General features: G+C 37.9%; 1 protein-coding gene across 1 annotated transcript in view; it reads left to right on the top strand.

The window, feature by feature from the left end:
* dlg3 (discs, large homolog 3 (Drosophila)) overlaps positions 1-21,134 on the top strand; it is an 80,354-nt gene that overhangs the window by 45,236 nt on the left and 13,984 nt on the right. Inside the window, exons 7-10 of the mRNA XM_016446568.1 lie at positions 918-1,074; positions 11,130-11,286; positions 12,464-12,566; positions 17,953-18,067. Of these exons, the coding sequence (XP_016302054.1) occupies positions 918-1,074; positions 11,130-11,286; positions 12,464-12,566; positions 17,953-18,067 (532 nt within the window). The remainder of the gene's footprint in view (positions 1-917; positions 1,075-11,129; positions 11,287-12,463; positions 12,567-17,952; positions 18,068-21,134) is intronic.

Genomic DNA, 21,134 nt, shown 5'->3' with positions numbered 1-21,134 from the left:
CGAAGTTGATGTATTTCCTCAGCGACCAGCACGGATCAGCTCTAGGCATGACGAAGCGGATATCGTCCTCTTTTGGAAGGCCAAACAAAGTAGTTTCGCTTTCACAACGAGAAACACAGCGCCTTCACGACATGGCGGCAGCAACAATACTACAGCGAGAATAAAAGTTATGCCTTCTTTGCGTGAACATTTGGGCGGCGTTATGCAAATCTTCCCACATCGTGACGTAGACATGTGGGGGTGTGTTAGAACGAGCCGTTTTAGGTAGGCGTGGTTGACTCTTAACTTTTATAAAGAATACCTTTTGGGATTTGAGACTTTAGTCTTTGTAACTTTACAGATCTTCTTTATGCACCAAGAGCTTGTAACACTTCAAAGAGAAAGGAAAAATTAAAAATCGCATCATATGACCCCTTTAATCAATGCATCTTTGGTGACCATTAGAGACTTTTTTTCAGAAGCGTAAAAAATCTTACCAACGCAAAACGTTTCAAGTAGTGTATATGCACATCACAATCAGACTTGCTTTTTTGGCAGCTGTAATGCCTGATAACTGGGTTAAATTTGACCCTGGTTTCTTAAATATTATATTTGTATTTTATGAATTTGTATTTTTTATATATCTATAACATGTTTCCATAGTTTTGTAGTTCATAATGTTGTCCCTTATCAGTCATCAAAAACGGATAATGTCCAAAAACCTTACTTAGGCATTATAGATTCATTTATTAGAGTTTTAGTTTGATTTTAATTAAGTTGTGCATTAAATTTTACAATTAAACTATGTATTATGATGCTGCTGTGTTGCACACACATCTACAGTCCCAACCACATCTCAGAGATAATCTGGTCCTTTGTAACTACCTGGTTAAATCATCTGCCTTTTTTTCCCTTTACTGGTCTCGGCCTCCCTCCAGCCTTCCCCACCATGGTGGACAACCACGTCGGACACAACTCCAGCATGGCCTACATGGGAGGCATGGAGCCTAAACCAGTGTACCCGCCGCCCCAGGTCACCCCCTCGAGGTACTCCCCAGTCCCACGCCACATGCTGGGGGAGGAGGACTTCACCAGGTCAGAGTCATGGATTTACTCATCTATTCACTCACAATCACTCACTTCTTCTCTCCAGGGTTCCCACGACCATGGAAAACCTGGAAATATCAAGGAATTTTAACATTTCCAGGCCTGGAAAGTCCTGCAAAAAGAAATGTTCACAGCTAATATAGTTTAAATACTTCAGCTCTAAAATATTTAATGAGTGAGAAATTGTGACCAAGTCAATTGTAAACCAAATTCTCATGGAAACCGACTTGAAATGTATTGGTCAAAAAATGTGGGAACCCTGTCACTCACTCAAAGGTCACTTTTCAAATGCACTCATGCACAAATCACAAAAAACAACACTTGCATGTCCATATATATTTGATTTGAAAAGAACATTGTTTTCCCACAATCTGTGCTACAGTTCTTCAGCTTTAGTTGTTGAATTTCTTTTTGGCGATACTGTTCACATTTTCTGATGTAACTGGGCAAAGACAGAACAAATAAAAATGATTTTAAGTAGGGGTCGAGTGTGGGCTGAAGAACGTCTACGAGGTGTGTAATGCCTCTCTGTGGTGGTGTGTTTGTGAACATTGGTTTAACGAAACATGACTGGGTGTATAAAGTCTCCAACACGAATCCCAACACGGCAAACAAACACTCTGGATATAAGAGATGCTTCTGGCATGGGGTCAAATGTTTTGAAGTCACGGCCACTGTTGCCTGGACGTGAGATGGATTTCACCTCTCCGAGCAGGGACTCCCTGGAGCCTGTGAGTCAGCCCGGGCCCCAGAGCTGACTCGTCCCTCTCTTGCCATCCAGCTGAATGCATCCTCACTTCTGCATGTGTGTGTTTGTCTCCATCTGTGTGCATGTGTGTCCCGTATGTGTCTTCATACAGTATGTCTCTGTGTCTGCTGTCTCTGTGTGTCTGAAAGCGCCCCATTTACTGTGTGATTTTTGTACCCCCAATAGGGCCGAGCCCATTTACAGTGCCATCCACAAACCTCATGGGGACACCAGCCCTCCCTCCCCACATCTGTGCAGCAGGGGGTCTGGGGATGTGGGCTGCAGCCCCGCCCCGCCTGCTCTGTGTCAAAGCCTGGTCCCATACACCGGCAGGTACTAACCACTGCTTCTCGCTCTGCCTGGCTTAGCTTAGCATAGTCTAGTTAACCTGACAGTTACCCCCTGCCCCGCACGGCCACCCTCCTTCCCCCAACCTGCAGCATGACACAGGTAACGCCTTGAGGCGAAACTGCTCCCTGCCTCAAGCCGCGTACTCCTTTACAGTGTAGAGGAGATGAAGCACGTTGTTAGCTTGTGGTATTAAAATCCTTAAAGTCCCCATGAAATCAAAAGTAAAGTTTTTTGGGTGTTAGTATCAATATGTTAGTCTTAAGGTTATCTATAAGACAGTGTGCTCCAAAACAGAGACAAAATTCGCATTTAGAAGATATAAGCATTCAAAGCTTTTAGTTCGTCACTTCCGCCAAAACGGCTCAACGATTTTTTTGACGTCACATCGTACTTCATCTTCTCATCAAATCTTCTGACCAATCAAACGCTCTCTAGAAGCCGAAGCGCCCGCCCCCTACACTGTAAATAGACACTGAAGCTGCAGATCGGTCGCTTGTTCACAGTGTAGTATTTCCTGTACAGTGAATGGCACGTAGTGCACAATGTAGGCGATAGGGAACGATTCAGATGCAAATATGCTTTAGATTGGGGCAAATGAGGTCTGGTTTCACGTTGTGTCACGCGAACCGCGGCAGCGCTCAGTCTGACTTTGGCTCCGGTCCAGAGACGCGATCGCACGGAGCGGATCATATGCGCGAGTCGGCATATATTAAACACTTTTAAAACTACACAGCCTCAGCATATTTATGATCACTATTTTATTTTACTAAGAGTTTCATATTGAATCTAGGGGGGTAATCTATTAGACTGTGGCTGTAAAATGCGGCTTTACCAAGCTCAACGGCTCTGAGTGACCCGTGCAGATATAAACAAAACGCTATTGGCTAATTTTAAAAAGGGGCAGGGCTGCTCGATATGTCCCGCCCTGTCTTCCTGTTTCAGGTGAAATTACGTCACCACATAGAATAACGCTGCGTGTTTCAAGGCACTTCAGGGGACCTTTAAGGCCTGTTCACACCGACACGAATGTTTGGCAGAAAAATTAGGTCCGATTTTCGCATACGATTTGTCTGTTCAGACCAATGCGTAAAGGACAGGAGATGGGTTAAATGCAAATGTAGATTTACTTTCTAACAGTAGGTGGCACCTAGTTAGCCTTAGTTATTCTGTGACACAATGCGCTATGCAACTGTGTATGGATTCATCTATTCACTCATGGTCAATCACTTCTTCAGTCCTGGAAAAAAACTGGAAATATCAGGGGATTTTTTAAACATTTCTGTACCTGTAAAAATCATACAAGGAAATTTCTACAACAAATATAATCTTTTTTAATACTTTGGCTCTAAAATACCAGCTAGAAATTATGAGTACAATCTATAAAATAATCAACATTTCCTGGAATACAACTGAAAAATAATCATGGAAATCGATTCAAAAAGTGAAAGTGGGAACCCTGTCACTAACTCAGATGTCACTTTTCAAATGCACTCCTGCACAAATTATAGAAAAATCCTATTGGATGGCCAGTTTTATTCACTGTGAGATGAAATGTAAATAAAATCAGTCGCATTGATGCCATGCAAATGTTTGTGGCGGTCTGAACAGACACATTAACATTCATTCAATTTAAAATGTTTATTGCACCAAATTTTCACACCGGATATTTGTCTTGGTGTAAACAGACCTTTCTTTAGGCACCTTTAGAGTCAAAAGAGTCACAAATGTTTACTAACTATAGTAGGCAAATATTTTTTCAAAATGCACTGAAAATCTAAACCTGAGAAACAGTAATAACCTTTCCATAATGATCCCAAAGCAAAGCACTCAAGTAGCCCACTATTGTTTTCTCTTTAGGGAAAATGCAACTATTTAACACATACATACACAATTTTTTTAGGTTATTGAAACTTTGAAAATGCTATTAAAATATACTTAAGAAGCCTGCAGCATTTTGTTTTGACTTTATTTGACAAATCAATAGAGTGTTCAACACCCCCAAACTCCCCCTAATTCGTACCCTGCCCATTTTGTACATATGTATAATCCCAGATAATATGTGAGTCTAAGCCATCCTCCTTTACCAGCCCATATAATGCCCTGGTGTGTGCTCTCTGAAGCAGTCTTAGTCTGAGTGATGTACTGTGACTGGCTGTCTGGGATGGGCCACTTTACATACCACTATTCAATTCAATTCAATTCAAGTTTATTTGTATAGCGCTTTTCACGATACCAATCATTGCAAAGCAGCTTTACAGAAAATATTAAGTTTCTACATTACATTTAGGAGTAGGTTATTGATTGGAAGCGTGATGGATTGTAGCGTGATAGAAGACTAGTTAGGTATGCAGGAGCTAGACCTTTAAGGGCTTTATAAGTAAGTAGTAATATTAACCTAATATTAACCTTTACCACATAACTCGTCAGCAGCTCACTTGTCGATACCACTGATCATGCAGTTTATTGAAAAGTATGCACTATTAACAGATAAACCTACAATTTAGGTCTGGTAGAATCCATATGCTTACATTTAAATACTAGAGCCATATAGAGACCATCACAGACACTATGCTTTTCTTTTTTGATCCAGAGATCACTGGCAGCACCCATACAAGTGCATAGAAATGTGCTAAAAAAAAACTAGAACAACATTCAACACAATATGAAGGATACTTGTTTATATGCAGAGCTATTCTTCCATAAGGATGTGTGTGTGTGTGTGATCATGAATGTATATAACAATTCTGTCCTCCTGCACGTGTATGTTTGTATGCTCATCATCAGCGTGTCTAGTTGCATTACCGTAGGTGTGACTGAAGCAGTCACAAAAGGTTCATTATTCTCCAAACACATAAATACACACTCATGGAACCTTCCAACACAGGAATGTTTGGCTTCTGTTGCAGTTATGTAAATATAAACAGTAGGGCCTGCTCTTACCATAAATGTATTGGGAAGTGAGAGGCTGATTCTTGCAGTCAGACTACAAATGAATAGTGGCGCACATTCCTGAAGCTGTCATGATTCATTTGAATGGGGGAAAGCAGGCCACAAACACACATACACACCCATCACACACACAGATACACTTAGACAGTCTGTCATAATGTGCTGACATGAACACACACTCCCTTTGACATGCAGCCCAAACATACACACACACACACACACACACACACACACACACACATACAGTACAATATTTAAACCTACGCAGGGCTACGCCTACCAAAGTACATAAATAGTGTTCTATTATCCCACTTTGCTCTTCACTGTCCCAAAGTAAGCTGTCAAAGTAAGTCTGAACCTTATCACAATCACCCTGGAGGTCTCCCTAGAGGCTAATAAAAGTTGTTTACAGGCATATACACTTTGTGTTGGTGTACAGTGTCAGTTCACTCCTGGAGGACTCTGCCAGTGTGTGTGTGTGTGTACATGACTGAGTCACAGGAGAGACTCAGATAGGCCCTCTGCCCATCTGTGCTTCCCCCACACTAGCATGGTGGTCACGGACACATTTAGATCCCTCCATCTGACCCAGTACACACTAACGGCCTCTTGGCTTCTCTACCAGCTGAATACATTATGGAGATTCGGGGGAGATCTCCCACCCACCATTCGGATTTCAGAACACAATCGGCCATGCCGCCAGTCGAACAGGCTAATGACAATCTGCTCGCACATTCATGTTCACAAATGACGGACGCATTTAGAGACGTTCACAAAGCCAGACATAGAGATGTCTATAAACACACCATCTCAAATTTCAAATAGTTCAGGCCATTACTGACCATGTTTGATTATGGTTTTCAGAAATGGCTTCCTTGTATGACTCATGGAGTTTGTTTTTCCATTCAGTGCATTACATCACTTGGTGAGACTTGATGTATTTCATGACTAAAGAGTGCCACATGCACAACAGGGTGAATATGAAGCCAGATAAATACAGGTTGGGAATTTTGGGAAAGAAAAAAAAAATGATTAGATGGAACTGTTTGCACAGAAAGTGTTGAAGGGTAGAGGTGCACCAACCATTTGCATGGTCTTTATTTGGGAGGTAAAGTCCACACTAGGGGATTAGTAACCTTTATTATTAGTCACCTACTGCTTGGTTAGTCAAATTTGTAAGCAGATGTAGAGTTGAAAAGCTGTGCATTGCAGTTTATCTGGTTATGTTTGATGTTGCAAACTATAATAGATATACAGTATAAATTAAATAACTCAATACATAAAAGTCATTAAATAAAATTATTTGTATATATAAATATGTAAATAATCAGTATTCAGGAATGGTTGATTCAAAGATTTTGACAGTTTTAAAATTTAATTTAAATTTTTTGTCTTGCAAGTGAAGCAGGGCACCATGGGAACGTTCATTGTTAAGATCAGTTTCATGCAGGAGAGCAGCTGTGAACTTATTTATTCACATCTCTCTATAATATATAATAAATATACACAATTCAAAAATTTGGGTTCACTGAGAATGAATGTTTTTAAGAAATGAATACTTTTATTCAATAAGGATGCACTGAACTGATAAAAAGGCATTTGTAATGTTACAAAATAATTCAAATAAATGCAGTTTTTTTTTAACCTTTCTATTAAAGGATCCTGACAGAAATGGCATGGTTTACACAAATAAATAAATAAAAATTAAGCATATTTATGATCAGATTATCATGATTTCTGAATGATTTTTTTTTTACAGTTTCAAAAATATTCAAATAGAAAAGTTGTTTTAAATTGTAATAATATTTGGCAATATTGCTGTTTTTACTGTATATTTGATATTTGATCAAATAATGTTGCATTGGTGAGAGTAAGAGTAAGAGACTTAAAAACATTTTTAAAAAATCATATAGAGTCCAAACATTTGAAGGGTGAATTTATGTCATTTAATCTGTCTGCCATGTTATTTCAACCATTATTCCTAGTTAGAGGTTTTGGTAAATTTGGTTTATATGTATGGTTATGTTTCAAATACTTAGTAGTACATAAATTTGCACTAATTTGAGCTACCAGGGTAACTTACAGCTGAAGCAACCATATAGTTGAGTAAATATAAGCTTCTATTTCTCAGTGCCATTGACAATTCAGAATCTAAATCTTTACAACATCGTTGTCAATAAAGCAACACGAGTGTCAAGCAATTTCATCATTTGTCATTAGGTTTAGTTTATACTGTGCAAATAACAGGCGGGATTCAATATGATTGAACAGGGGTACTTTTTGGCAGCTTTACTCAGTGTAAAGGGTTTATTCTTACCTGATTGTAAACTGTTGACACGCTTGGTTTATTCTTAGCTGCTCGGAGAGGCTGGAAATATCTTGAACGTCTCTTGGCATGAAGTCAAATGGGACTGAAGTAGTGTGTTCTGAGGAAGAGATCGGTGGTTTTACCCAGAGCTTTGAAAACGCGGAGAAAAGAGGAAGAGAGAGCAGCCCATAGCAGTTATGAAAGCCATGAGCCTGTGATCCTGCCAAAGAGAACATGTTTTCCAGGGAGAATTATGTCTCTGTGTTTCCGGAGAACAGTATCCACTGTGTCCACCATTAATCACCCAACCAGAGCCAATTACTTAGAGTGGAAAGAGAAGCAGACAGACTGCACTGGGGCATTGCAACCCTGTAAACTTCTGAGCCTTGTGGTCATCCTTCAATGAGGGCGGGGAATTTCATCCTGTGCCACAAAGTTGGCGTGGTGGTTGTGGTTGTGGTTGGGGGGCACATATGCCATAGAGATTATTGGAGAAGGAGTGACAACAATAAACACTCTACAAAAGTTGATATCCGCCATATCCACCTTGTTCTTAATATAAGAACAGGCACGGTCATTTGTGACTTGAATATTTGAGGCTTCTGGTGTCAATTGCTTAGTTATTTTTAGCTGTACAAAATAGCTCATTATGCTGCTTGATATTGCAAACAGGTATTTTTTTTATTATTCTAATGTATTTTCATAATGCAAACACACTGGTTACCCTCCACTTTGCAAAATAGGGTGGATGAGATAAAATATTTACAAAATAGACAACTTTTACTCTCTTAATGCACATTTTGGTCTTATACTAACCAATTCATTTTTGCAAGTTATTGCAAAGAAAATCAACAGTCTTTCTCATTTTTAATTACAAAAAAAAGTAACTTCCTCTCTCCTCTGAAGCAACTTTCCTTGTGCACTGGCATCACTTAGGCCACATGAACTATTGCATAATGTTACCCAAATAAATAGCTTCTTAGACTTTGTTTCACATGCAGATACAACAAGATAGTCATTTACGAATAAGCTACTTTTCATGATCCAATCAATTCCTGATCGTTAACTTCAAAATCAAAGATGTGTTATTGTGTTGGATGGTTGGAGTGACTTGGTAAGAGTGGAGTGGCTTGGTAAGAGTTAAGTCTTACCCTGTTGCTGCAGGGGTGACAGCGTGACAGGCGATGTGGTGCTGTTTCCCATCACTCCCCCTACACTTAGAGAAAGCACACATATACACATACGGCATTCACCGCTGGTCTGGACTGAGATACAGCGTCCTGGGATAATTTTCTTCATAACCCTGCCGGGTAGCTAGTGGCAGGCACCATGTTCACTGTTAACATCTCGTCTTCCTTGCCAATGGTAAAGTCCAATGTAGAGAGACGAGGCCGGACAAGCATCACCCTCATGAACAGGTATAGTAGGTCCAGGTGGTGGTTTGAGTGAGTGACTGTTTGCATCTGATAACTGCTTTATCTTGTTGTACACCAGGAAGCTGTGAATTGTACAGCTCTGCAATAGCAACATATTTGCTGTTCATTTCTTTATTTGCTTTGGTATAAAAGGTATGAATTTGAAATAAATTCTTAGTACTAATCTCCCATCTTTTTAATAAAAGCATATGTTCACTTAATTTAGTACAAACATTTATTACTAGACCTAATAAGTGTTTGATCTAGACATTAATAATAATTGCCTTTAATTAACTCAGTTCACATAAAATCAGTTTCATATGCCTCTGTTTTCATTCATTTTATTACTTCTGATTATGATTTAATCAACCTGATCTTAGTGTTTAATCAACAAAGCATTTGGTATCCAGGTTGTGTGCAATTCAGAAATGAATTAAATTTAAATTGAGGTACCAAACATAGAATTGCAATTTGAATTTGAATTTAAGGAAACTCAAAGAAATTCATATGACTTTTTTTTTTTTTAGCTAGAATGTATAGAATAGAATGCTTTATAGAAGCAATGTTTGTGAAAACAAACTTTGAATATTGGCTTGAGTTAGTTTAGTTTAGTTTATCTGTTTTATTGTATTGTATTTTCTTTTAGTGTGTATTTGATCGTTTTACGTTTTTAGATTGTACAGCACTTTGGTCAGCCGCTGCTGTTTTTAAATGTGCTTTAGAAATAAAAATGCCTTGCCTTGACAAAGTTTTCTTGAAAAAAGCTTAGAAGGTTTGTATGCCTGATGGTGGAAGCAGGGTAGTACAACACTTCATTTCCCGGAACCCATTGCCAATTGCATTTAAATTCATCTTCATTTAATTTCAGTTTTCTGTGGAAATTCAATTTCTTGAACTACAAGGGTGCAAACATTTTCAGTTTTCGAATTATTTACAACCCTGTCTGGTATTTCTTCAGGGTTTTAACAGGTTAATTATAATGTTTGTTTGTAAAGTATCAACCTCTACATTGCATGTTCAAAACAGGATAACCAAATGAAATTCATTCTGGTTCCAGTATTTCCAGGTAATCAATCACAGATGTTTAGCATGTATGTGTGTGTGTGAGAGCATTTTCAATTTGTCAGCTTACAGCAGGGACAGACTGCAATAGAGAGGAACTAAAAAAATAACATTGTGTACAAAAGATTCATCAGAGAGGCAGAAGGCAGGGAGCTGTTGTGGAGGCCATGGTTTTACAGTGTGTCATGTAATAAATGGAGGTAAAAAAAGGTGATTAAAATCTGTTTACCACCTTCATTAAATTTATGGACATAAGGTTCTCAGTAAATTGATTCACACTCCAGTCTATATGTTCATTATGTATGTTTCATATATGCACAAAACACTTCCTAAAAGCATAAGTCATCCGCTCACATAAAAGTGCTGTTTTCAGCATCATAAAGCTGTACCATGGGCAATGGAGGTGGAATGGGTCATGTCGAGAGCCAGCCGAGTTCTGTGGTAGTGCAGAATTCTAATGAGAAACATGCGTACTGCACTGCTGAAAGCTGGGAGCTGTCACTACAAATGTGGATGTGTGTTGCATTTTAGGGAACTGGTTTTCGTGTGTTATTCTGCAGTACATTCGGAAAGGGGTTTTGACGGCCGCTGAATGTAGTTGAGTCTTGCTGGTGTGCCAGATCTGGGCAGTCTGGAATGCCTCTCTGCCTGCTGATGAATCACGGCTGCTAAAACAGTACCGCAGTCCTGCACAAGGCAGGGATGAGCTCAATGTGTGAACGCGTTTTGTGCCCGGGTGTGAAAGTGTGTTAGTTATCGGTGTGTATGTGTTAGCGCTCATTTCTGGAACAAATCTGGAGCACTTGCTGTTTAGCTTTGTTGTGGATGAAAGTTTGCCAGTCTCCTCTAGTCGTGACTAGAGCATTGTGTGCTCTCATGAATCTGTTCATCTCGATTTCCGCTCACTGTAAACGACAGGAGGAAAACGAAATGCAAAATAATAATTTACCTTCTGGCTAGACTGAAACATTATCATTGTTCCTTTGCCCTCTGAATTCTCATTCTTTCTTGCTGCAGTCTGGGATGAATGAAGCTTTGGGAATATTTTTGAAACATGTCTAAAAACCACCCCACTCTCAAACTTCTTAATGTGGTTTTTCCTCTATATTTCTTTTTTCATTGCACATACATGTCTGTCTTTCGTCCTCTCCTTGCTGCTGTGGTGATCCGAGTCCATCCTGATCTCTGACACTGTGGTTCTGCTTGGCAGGGAGCCGCGGAAGATCCTGCTGCACAAGGGTTCTACAGGTTTGGGATTCAACATTGTGGGTGGCGAGGATGGAGAGGGCATCTTCGTGTCTTTCATCTTGGCAGGTGGGCCAGCCGACCTGAGCGGAGAGCTGAGGAGAGGAGACCGCATCCTATCGGTCAGTAACTGTCCATGACACTCGTGTTCAAATAGTGAAAATTACAAGACGTGTCTTGTAAAGTGTCTTATATGGAAGCCAGTTTCCGCCATGGAATAAAAAAAATTTAAAGGGTAATTGCAATATTTTATCTCCCAATTCTGACTTTTTTATTTTTTTATCCCGTGGTGGAAACCAGCTTCCATAGTCTTATGTTGACCAAGGCTGCATTTATTTAATCAAACATACAGTAAAAACAGAAATATTGTGAAATATTATTACAATTTAAAATGATGTTTTTAATTTTAATATATTTTATACATATGTGACCATGGACCACAAAACCAGTCATAAGGGTAATTTTTTAAAAATTGGTTTGTTAGGATAGGACAATATTTGGCTGAGATACAACTATTTGAAAATCTGGAATCTGAGGGTGCAAAAAAATCAAGATATTGAGAAAATCACCTTTAAAGTTGTCCAAATGAAGTTCTTAGCATTGCATATTTCTAATCAAAAATTATGTTTTGATATATTTACAGTAGGAAATTTACAAAATATCTTCATGAAACATGATATTTACTTAATATCCTAACGATTTTTGGCATAAAAGAAAAATCGATAATTTTGACCCATACAATGTATTGTTGGGTCTTGCTACAAATACCTGTGCTAGTTATGACTGGTTTTGTGGTCCAGGGTCACATATTTTATCAAATGTAATTATACCTGTGATTGCAAAGCTCCAGTCTCCAGTCTTCAGTGTCATATGATCCTTCTGAAATCATTCTAATATGCTGATTTGCTGTTTATTTATTATATTTGTTATTATAACTGTTGTCAACAGTTGTGTTGCTTAATATTTTTGTGGAAACCTACATTTTTTCAGGATTCTCTGATGAATAGAAAGAACAGTATTGATTTACTCCCACTTTCAATCAATATAATGCATCCTTGGTGAATAAAAGTATTAATTTCTTTACAAAAAAAAAAATAAATCGTACTGACCCCAACCAGATATATTCTTTAGTGTATATTATATGGAAAGAAAGAGGAATGGATTTTTTCATGATTCCTAATACAATCTGCTCCTTAAATTGGTATGAAGTCTTAGAGCTGGCATTGCATCATGTGATTTGCGTGAGTGTGTGGTGTGTGGGGGTTGTTGTTTTAATCTATTACCATGGTATTGTCCCAGGTGAATGGTGTAAACCTGCGCAATGCTACCCATGAGCAGGCTGCTGCTGCACTGAAGAGGGCTGGACAGACGGTGACCATCATTGCCCAGTACAGACCAGAAGGTAGAGTGGCTCTTTCAGTGCGTATCCATGATGTTTGTCACTGCAAAAGAAACTGTGCTCCCTAGAGGACAATGCATGAGATTAACAATGACAAGAGATTTGAGCTGATGTATGCAAGTTAGCTTTTTATAGGGTCTTAAAATATGCAATGATTCGTTTAAGAGCAATAAATCATTGAAAGTGTGATTCTAAGAAAAGATCACCTTCGTACTTAGAAATATTATGTGAGATTATTGCATCAAGACCCCAAACCGCTCTCGCTTTCTTCACACACCCATGTGTGCCTGTTGTGTCTTGCCTGTTTCTGTATCACTCCTTCACAGCGGCATACTACTGCATGTCCCTTTAAGAAAGGTGAACTACTTAGCCTCGCCTAGTTTTATGAGAAAGAATCCTTATTTGCAAATGAGGACATTCAGTGACTGATGATTGGTTGGCTTTTGTAGAATTAAGGGGGCAGATTTTTGTTTGACATACTCTGCTCAGTGAAGTGTTCAATAATAAAGCTTTATTCCAGACCTATGCATAGAAACAGCGTGACTGCGTTGAAGTTTCTTGGAATTCACTGGAATGAATCATTATTTGAGTCGAATCTTTTTAAAGAATTATTTGAACTGGTTCACAATAAGCAATTCATTGCCGCAAATGATATTTAGATTCAAAATATTTGTTTATAAGATGAATCACGGCTGCAACAAATTGAACTAGGAGTCTTGGATTATGGAAACGTATTTATAGCCTATTATTACTTTTATTAACGAAACTAATCGGAAATAGGCCTGTGTGTGTGTGTGTGTGTGTGTGTCTTGATCGGTACGTTTTAATGTGCCACACCGGGTGTCAGGAGCCGTGCGATGACGTAAAAGAATAACTGAATCCGGTTCTTTGAAATGAACTGTTCAAAAGAACCGATTCACTTCAATGATTCGGACTTCCCAACACTAGTTCACAAGCTTGAATGAAAGTACTGGGGTGAAACCTGTGGTGAAACTGTACCAGAAGTGGGAGGGATCAACCTGAGAGAAAAAAAAGAGGGGGAAAAGAATTAAATGGACTGAAAACCACAGAGTGACGGAAGAGCCTGACTTTACCGCTTGAAAGCTTATTTTTGGCGCAGGGTTAGGTTTCATCTGCTGGATCACAAGAGTCTCTTTGGCAGGAGATATGGAATAAGCGCGCGCTGGTCGCGTGAGCGGGACGGATTGAAATCCCGCGTCTCGAGCGCGAATGAGACTCGGTTTTAAAGAAGAAGGTGCCGCTTTTGGATTGGGAGGAGCGAAGCAGGACAGACCGAAACATTTTCATTAAACTCTTTACTATTTATTTACCTTTCGTGTCGATTCTAAACTTAAGAAAACGACATTTTCCTCCTCACGCCGATGTGCGGCTCGCTAGTTTATTCTTCATTGTTTGACTCGTTTTATCTTAAGTTACCTAAAATGTTTTTGGAGTGAGCTGGACAACGAGAGGTTGAGCTGAACACAGCGCTTTAGACGCCGCCGGGTAAGATCACCTCAACTCATATTCATAGAGTATTTTCAGGAAATATCTGTGTAAAGTATGGAAAACACAGTGTGGTTTTATTATACGTTGAACTGGCAGTTGAATTGCCTTATGTGCTTCAATATGCTGTGCTGAAAAGGGAAAGCGTCGCTGTTTGTGTTCACAATGGATTTCTGTTGTCTCGAGTTACATGTTCAACATAGTGTAGTGCGTTTAAAGATTAATAAAAGTCATGAAAACAACTTATGAAGCTGCTCAGCCGTTGGCCTGACGTCATGAAGGTTGTTTCTAGCCTAATATGTTTAAAGTCAGTGAAGGTTTGTGTTGCTGCGCGACACAGGTAAACTGTGTGCTCGAGGATTTCTCGAGAAATGTTTAATATTCAAACCATAAACACAACAGAAGGCAGCAGTAAGTCATTTAGTGCTAAATATTTTATATTATCATAAGCAATATGGTGCTTTCATTCAGTAAGAAGAGTAGGGTAGTTCACCTTTGAACTAAACTTCAGTTCTGTCAGAATGATCCGGCATATTTGTTCTTTGAGGCCTGACGTTTCTTCGTCATGTTTGTTCAATGCGTTATTATATGGAGCTTCCTGCAGAGATCAGGAGGACAGGTGCAGGGAAGGGCCCATTCAGGAAGTCACTTAACCTAAAAATGCTAAACATTACTGTCATTTTGTAGTTCAGTGAAAACTACAACACAAAACTTTGTAATATTGTTTATCTTATGTTAAATGTGTTGCTGCTGCTTTATTATGATTTGACACTTTCAAATAATTTCTCTAGACCAAAAACATCATGTGTCAAAGATGGTGTTAACTAGCTGTAAACACTAATCAGAAAACGTGGATTCATTTGACTGGCACAGAGGATAGGAAATCAATTATAGTCCTTGACAAGATTTGAAGTGCATTAATAACCACTGTAACTAATATTTAGTATGTCAGTGCATAGTTCATTCTCTGGTGTCTATGTGAGCAATGACAGGAATGTTGCTGTGTAAGTTATCTGTTTCGGCATGCTCTCCCCCATATTCCTCCTTAGTCAGATGCTCCTGGAGTATAAATGGCCTGCCTCTCCCTCCCAAGGGCTCTTACGTCTACATAGAAATAAAAGTGACACATTAATTTGTGCCAGAATAGCTCATTGAATTAGGTGGGAACCAGAAATATGAGAGACCTTATGGCTTCTTACTTGAGAGAGTGTGTGTGTGTGTGTGTAAGAAAGAAACAGAGTCTATTTGTAGACTGGCTTCTGTTAAAATTTGAACACCTCTTGTCATACATTAACTTAGGGGACAGTGAGTGAACTTGAAATGCATTTGTTTCTAGCATGGACAAACGTTCTCAACACATTTTCTTATTTGGCCTTGCATTCCATGTTAAGCACATAAATTACACCTTATATATTTTAAACCATTAAAAGGAAATGTTCCCTTATTTTCAAATTTCATGCTATTGATCTGATTGCAAACTTATTGCAAATGTAAAAAATTTTTTTGACCTTGTTATGAATGTTATAAATCAATCTGGCGGTGAAATGACGGTGTTATCCAATCATTTCCTCCACTTAACGCCACCCCTTTCTTACAGTCAGCTGTAACCTCACATTCGGATCTGCCTCCATCCAATCAACAACCAGTGAGTAGATTGAAGTCCCCAGTCTGCATTTGTTTTTCTTTTCGATAATTCATTTAACTTGAATGTACGTAACGATGCAGAAAAATTGTCACTACTTCAGGTTGCATCTTTTTTATCTAATCGATACATAATGCACTGGAACACTAAGAGCAACCAAAACTTGTTCATTTGCAAAATAGCTGTTATAGCTCCATGTAAAAAAACAACAAAAAAAGAACATTAAAGAATCTGGACACCAAAATAAGGATGAAAATTCTTAACAAAAAAATGCACTTTTTCAAACAAGTTTTTGTTTTTTGGCATAATAAAATAATTGTTTCATGCAGTTTAGTTTTTTTTTTTGTTTTTTTTCTCGGGATGTTATTTTTATTTAATTAAAAAATTTTTTTTTAGAAATGTATAGTATATCTATTATATAATTTTTTTTTTAGAAATGTATAGTATATCTATTATATATATATTTTTTAAGGATGTATAGTATGTCTGAACTATACTGGCTACTGACTGATATTATTATTATTATTTTATTTATTTATGAGTATTGGTTGTATACTGGTCGGCTTTGCTGTCATCTAATGCTCACTTAAGGTAATCTTCAAAAACTAATAATTGAATGACACTGTTAAATCTAGTCTTTAGCAAATCACAAAAAGAAATATGCATTTTTTCACACTGTACATCATTATACTAAAATGTCTTTTCGCATGGAATTGTGAGATGTTACAGATTGCTCATTAATTCAGAAATCAGTTTAAAATAATCAGAACTCAGTAAAGAAAATCTGTTTGTGGTACTAACTTGCATGCCTGTTAAGAGGGCTGTACTAATCTTAACCTAGTGCCTATACATGCTTTCACATTGAAAGCACATGGCTGCAATATTATGTAACTGCATTGACAAAGAGGCAGCCTGCAGCCAATCCCCACTCCCCAAAAATAAAAGCCCTGCACATAATGAAGGCAAGTGAGGCCATGTGAGTGTGAGGCAGAGCTGGCCCAGATTCTCCCCAGATCTTGTGTTGACGGGTCACAACGAAGACCTTGCGCTTTAGCATTAGCCTTTGAATGTTGTGAACTGTGTGTCTGACAGGCTGAGAGGACCCAGCTGTCTGTGTCGTCTGTCATATGTGTATTGTATTACCCGTAGAGTGTCTGACCAGTGGGCTGAATTTACTTTCTGCTTTATTCTTTATCAGATGAGTGCAGTGGATTTGATGCTACTGATGGCTAATTAGAATACTAAGCTTTATATTGCAAACAAGGTTCTCTCTAATGCAGTACATTTAGCTTCTCTTTTTTTGCTATAATTGTTTTTTCAAGAAGTTTGTCAAGCCATTTCCTTCCACCTCTCTGCTGGGGTGTTCCCCTGGTTACAGGCAGGTGGTGTCAGGTTACTTTACCTTGCCCTGTCATTCCAGCATGTTGTTAACCCGTTTGTGATAAACAGGGCGTTTACAGAAGAGCTCCCTGCAGGCGCAGTTTCTGCTGACAATGAAGTCCAAGTTTCGACTTTGCGTTGAGCTTTAGACTTGGAGTTACTGCCATTATGAGTTTTCAAGTTCTCATATTCTCATAAAAATTAGAATTCCTGCCTCAGGTTCTGTTTTTTGGAAGATTTGGAAGGTAGACTTTTGATCCTTGGATACAAGGTTACGGAGCAGGTTAAAAATCATAAAGTCTTTGTTATGGGTGATCTATATTGGACTTATAAGGTAAATCCCAGTGCTTAAGAAAACAATAGTCTTTCCTTGGCTATGCGTTATCGTTGTTTGCTCGTGCATTTCAGTGTGTAATTCGGTTGCTAAGCTTGTGAGTTGCCCGACCACACTGCAGCAGAGGTGTACACGTTTAATTAAAAGTCCGCCGAACAATCAGCCATCATGCTTCAGTGCTGCTCCCTAAAACGAGAGCCTTGTTCACTGTGAAAAATGATTATGGTCCCGACGTTTGTTGGAGGTTTTCATTCCTTTATACTGAATACGAATAGTGCATGTTCTACTTAATTAATTAATATGCATAATTAATTATCTGGCAGGAGATATTAGTGTATAGCTCATGCAGATACATGATTAATATCCATCTGTTCTCCAGGTCATTAATCAGTTCTCAATAAGCTGCTGAGCTTTCCTTCTCTGCCGTGCGCTTCAAGCACCTCCACTCAAAAAACCTGGAGCAAAGCCCAGAATATCACTGTAAATATAGGTGTTGCTGACGGATTGTGTGCCTTGTCTCTTTCCAGAATACAGTCGTTTTGAGTCCAAGATCCACGACTTGAGGGAGCAGATGATGAACAGCAGCATGAGCTCTGGCTCCGGCTCCCTCCGCACCAGTGAGAAACGCTCCCTCTACGTCAGGTATCCTCGTCATCCTTGAATTCTTTCATTCAGTTCTACTGATATTTGGTAGATATCTCAAAGTTTATAAGAGTGCTTTTTCAATCAGAGGAATCTTCACGTCGATCAAACAGTCAATACAAGTAAAATTCTAGTTAAAATAATCGAGGCATGTTTTCAGCAGTTGAGTATCAGTTTTCTTGCATTTAATACCAATGAGGCACCATTTATTGCTAAAAACTGTTCAATTATACATTTTTGTCATCAACACATGCAATTTTGTTTGCAGTGGAATTTAAAGCTTTATAAAGGACTGAAATCATTTTTGTTGTACAAAGTAGTGGTGTCACAAAATTTCAGTATTCGGTACCAATACCAGTGAAAATCCACGGTTCTCGGTACCAAAGCAAAACACAAAAACATGCTAATTTAACAACATTATTTTTTTATTAATAACGTTAAACAAAAATTAAATGTACAAAACCAATGCCATTCTTTATACTTATTTAAAATTGTTTCAAGTTTTTCCACAAGTAATAAAAGTATGAAAAAAGTAAACAAGTTTCACCCAAAAGTTTCTGTCATATTTTTGCTGCCACTGAAAAACATCTGTAAACTGTTGTCTGTTTTAGAGTTTGCTGGTGTGTTTCATGATCTTCCTCAGTCTGCAGCTGTAAAAGGAAAATATAATATACTTAAGTAAAGCAATGGACTGAGTCTGACCAAATGCAACATTAGATCATTGACACCAGCTAAAATATAACTTTCCAGTAAAGAACAAACCTCAGCTTTTATAATGAATTTAGATAAGATTACATATATTAAGTGTATATCAAATAGATGGAAACTGTAGTATTAAAAACAATTTACAATAAGATTCCATTATTTAGATAACATGACCTAACAATAAACAATAGTTATATAGCAATTCTTCTTCTTGGGGTTAATTTCAAAATTTACTAATACATAAATCAAGTTCAATCTGTTAAAATTATTTAATGCACAATGAACAAACATGAATGATCAAGTGTTTGTACATTCACAAACATTAATGAATGTTGTAAAAAATATATTGTTCATTCACTGTAAGATGTTACTAGATCTAACTCATGTTAGATAACATGAAGTCATTGTAAAGTCTATACAGGAGATCAAATTTGACTGTACTTTTATTTAATCCAAACTGTGTTCATATTTAATTTTAAACGGCTTTAAAATCCTGCTAGAGTTATTCAGCCAAGAATAACAACTAACTAAAAAAAAAAAAAAAAGCCCAGAACTGTTTTTCTGACGGACTGATATGACTTAAAAACTGTTAACCATACATTTGTACATTCTCTAACGCATATTTTGGATAAACAGTTCATTTAAAAGTCTCTGGTGTGTACAAATAGTAAATATCATTACGTCTTCCTGTTTTTTACACTAAGGGGCATTTGTACGAGTACGAGTACAGGAGACCAGTATCGGGCCCGATACCGGGGTGCATCCCTAAATAAAAGTTATAGGAGCATTAAAAACTTAATTCTAATGCTCATTATATTAGCGTTAGCCGTGCTTATGCTTACGATTAACTACGTATATGCTAACAGCGATGTTTATTTCAATCCGACATTCAAATTAAAATATGGAATAATATTCATAACAGAAGCTATAAATATAAAAAATTTAATTGAAACCTACCTGCTTGAACTCTTTCGTTTGATCGGGGTGTCGGTCTTTAAGGTGTTTTGTTAGTTTGATGCGTTTCCTCCTCTTGAGTTCGCCATGTCTCAGTGCTTTTACGAAGAGGATAGCTTTCGGATAGCACATCAAGAACCGGATACTCGGTCCACCTGTACTTAAGAAAACCTGGTACCGTAACATTTTAATTTTTTTAGTACTGACTTGGTACAGAAATATCGGGTCTTTTGACAACACTAGTACAAAGATATCCTAAAATGCCTGGATAATATTATTGGTATTCTTGGGAGATATTTGATTTGATAATTCTTCCCTGAATAGTTTGACCAGTGTTTACAACTTTATGATAAGTATTCCATACTTATTCAGCCAGATTAATTGAAGAGAAGTGTTCACTGTAAAGAAGTTTAGGGTTCATGGGACTATAACCAGTGTCAGTGTCTGGACATGGCAGTGGGAAGAATATTATTTCAAGATTACAATGAAAGATTGTGCAAATGGTATAGAAAGAACCAAGGGAATCTACAAAACAAATCCAAGTTCACAAGGTGCAACAGTTTGCAACCACCTGTCACCCTCCGAATGAAAATATTCTTCATGGTAGAAAATGCAAGAAGACTCTTGTTTTGGTGTGTTTTGCTGCCTCTGGCACTAGATACCTTTAACCTGTGCATGGCATCATAAAATCAGAGGTCTATTAAGTCATTTTAGAGCAGAACATTCAGCCCTGTATTAGAGATCTGTAATCAAGTCATAAGTCCTGAGTTCTCCAGCAGGATAATGAGTCAAAACAGGCCTCAATAAACACTTAAAAATGGTTGAAAATAAAACACTGGCGCGTTCTGAAGTGGCCTTATATGAGTTTGGGTTTGAATCCAATTGAACATCTGAAACTAACTGTTAGGAGAAGCACCCATCAAACCTGAGAGAATGGAGCAATATGCCCACAATGAATGGGCAAAACTACCAGCCATTGATTAGGTTTAATGACAAGATCTCATATTAAAAAGCAGTTGACATTTTGATATTTTCTAAAGAAATTATATCAATGTCTGATAATAGTTTTAACTTTCCATATTACGTAGTAAGTATAGTTATGTGTAGAGCCCGACCGATATATCGTTTTGAATATACCTCTGTAAATAAATACAATATAAATAGGGATGCACCGAAGTGAAAATTCTTGGCTGAAGCCGTAACCAAACAAAATTAAACACTGGGCCGAAGGCCGAATACCGAACACAGTTTTTCGAGCTTTTTTCCCCATGTATTTTGCCAAAAAATGTTTTCACCATTGCATAAATTAAAAAGCCAAAATGTGCTTTTTACTGTTTTGAAAAAATCAATTACAAAACAACAATTTAAAAATATTTAACACTGAACATTTTTAACATTCTAGCAGACA

The sequence above is a fragment of the Sinocyclocheilus anshuiensis genome, unplaced genomic scaffold (genome assembly GCF_001515605.1).
Source record: "Sinocyclocheilus anshuiensis isolate Anshui unplaced genomic scaffold, SAMN03320099.WGS_v1.1 scaffold227, whole genome shotgun sequence".
NCBI lineage: Eukaryota > Metazoa > Chordata > Actinopteri > Cypriniformes > Cyprinidae > Sinocyclocheilus > Sinocyclocheilus anshuiensis.
This window is presented reverse-complemented; position numbering and strand designations above follow the sequence as displayed.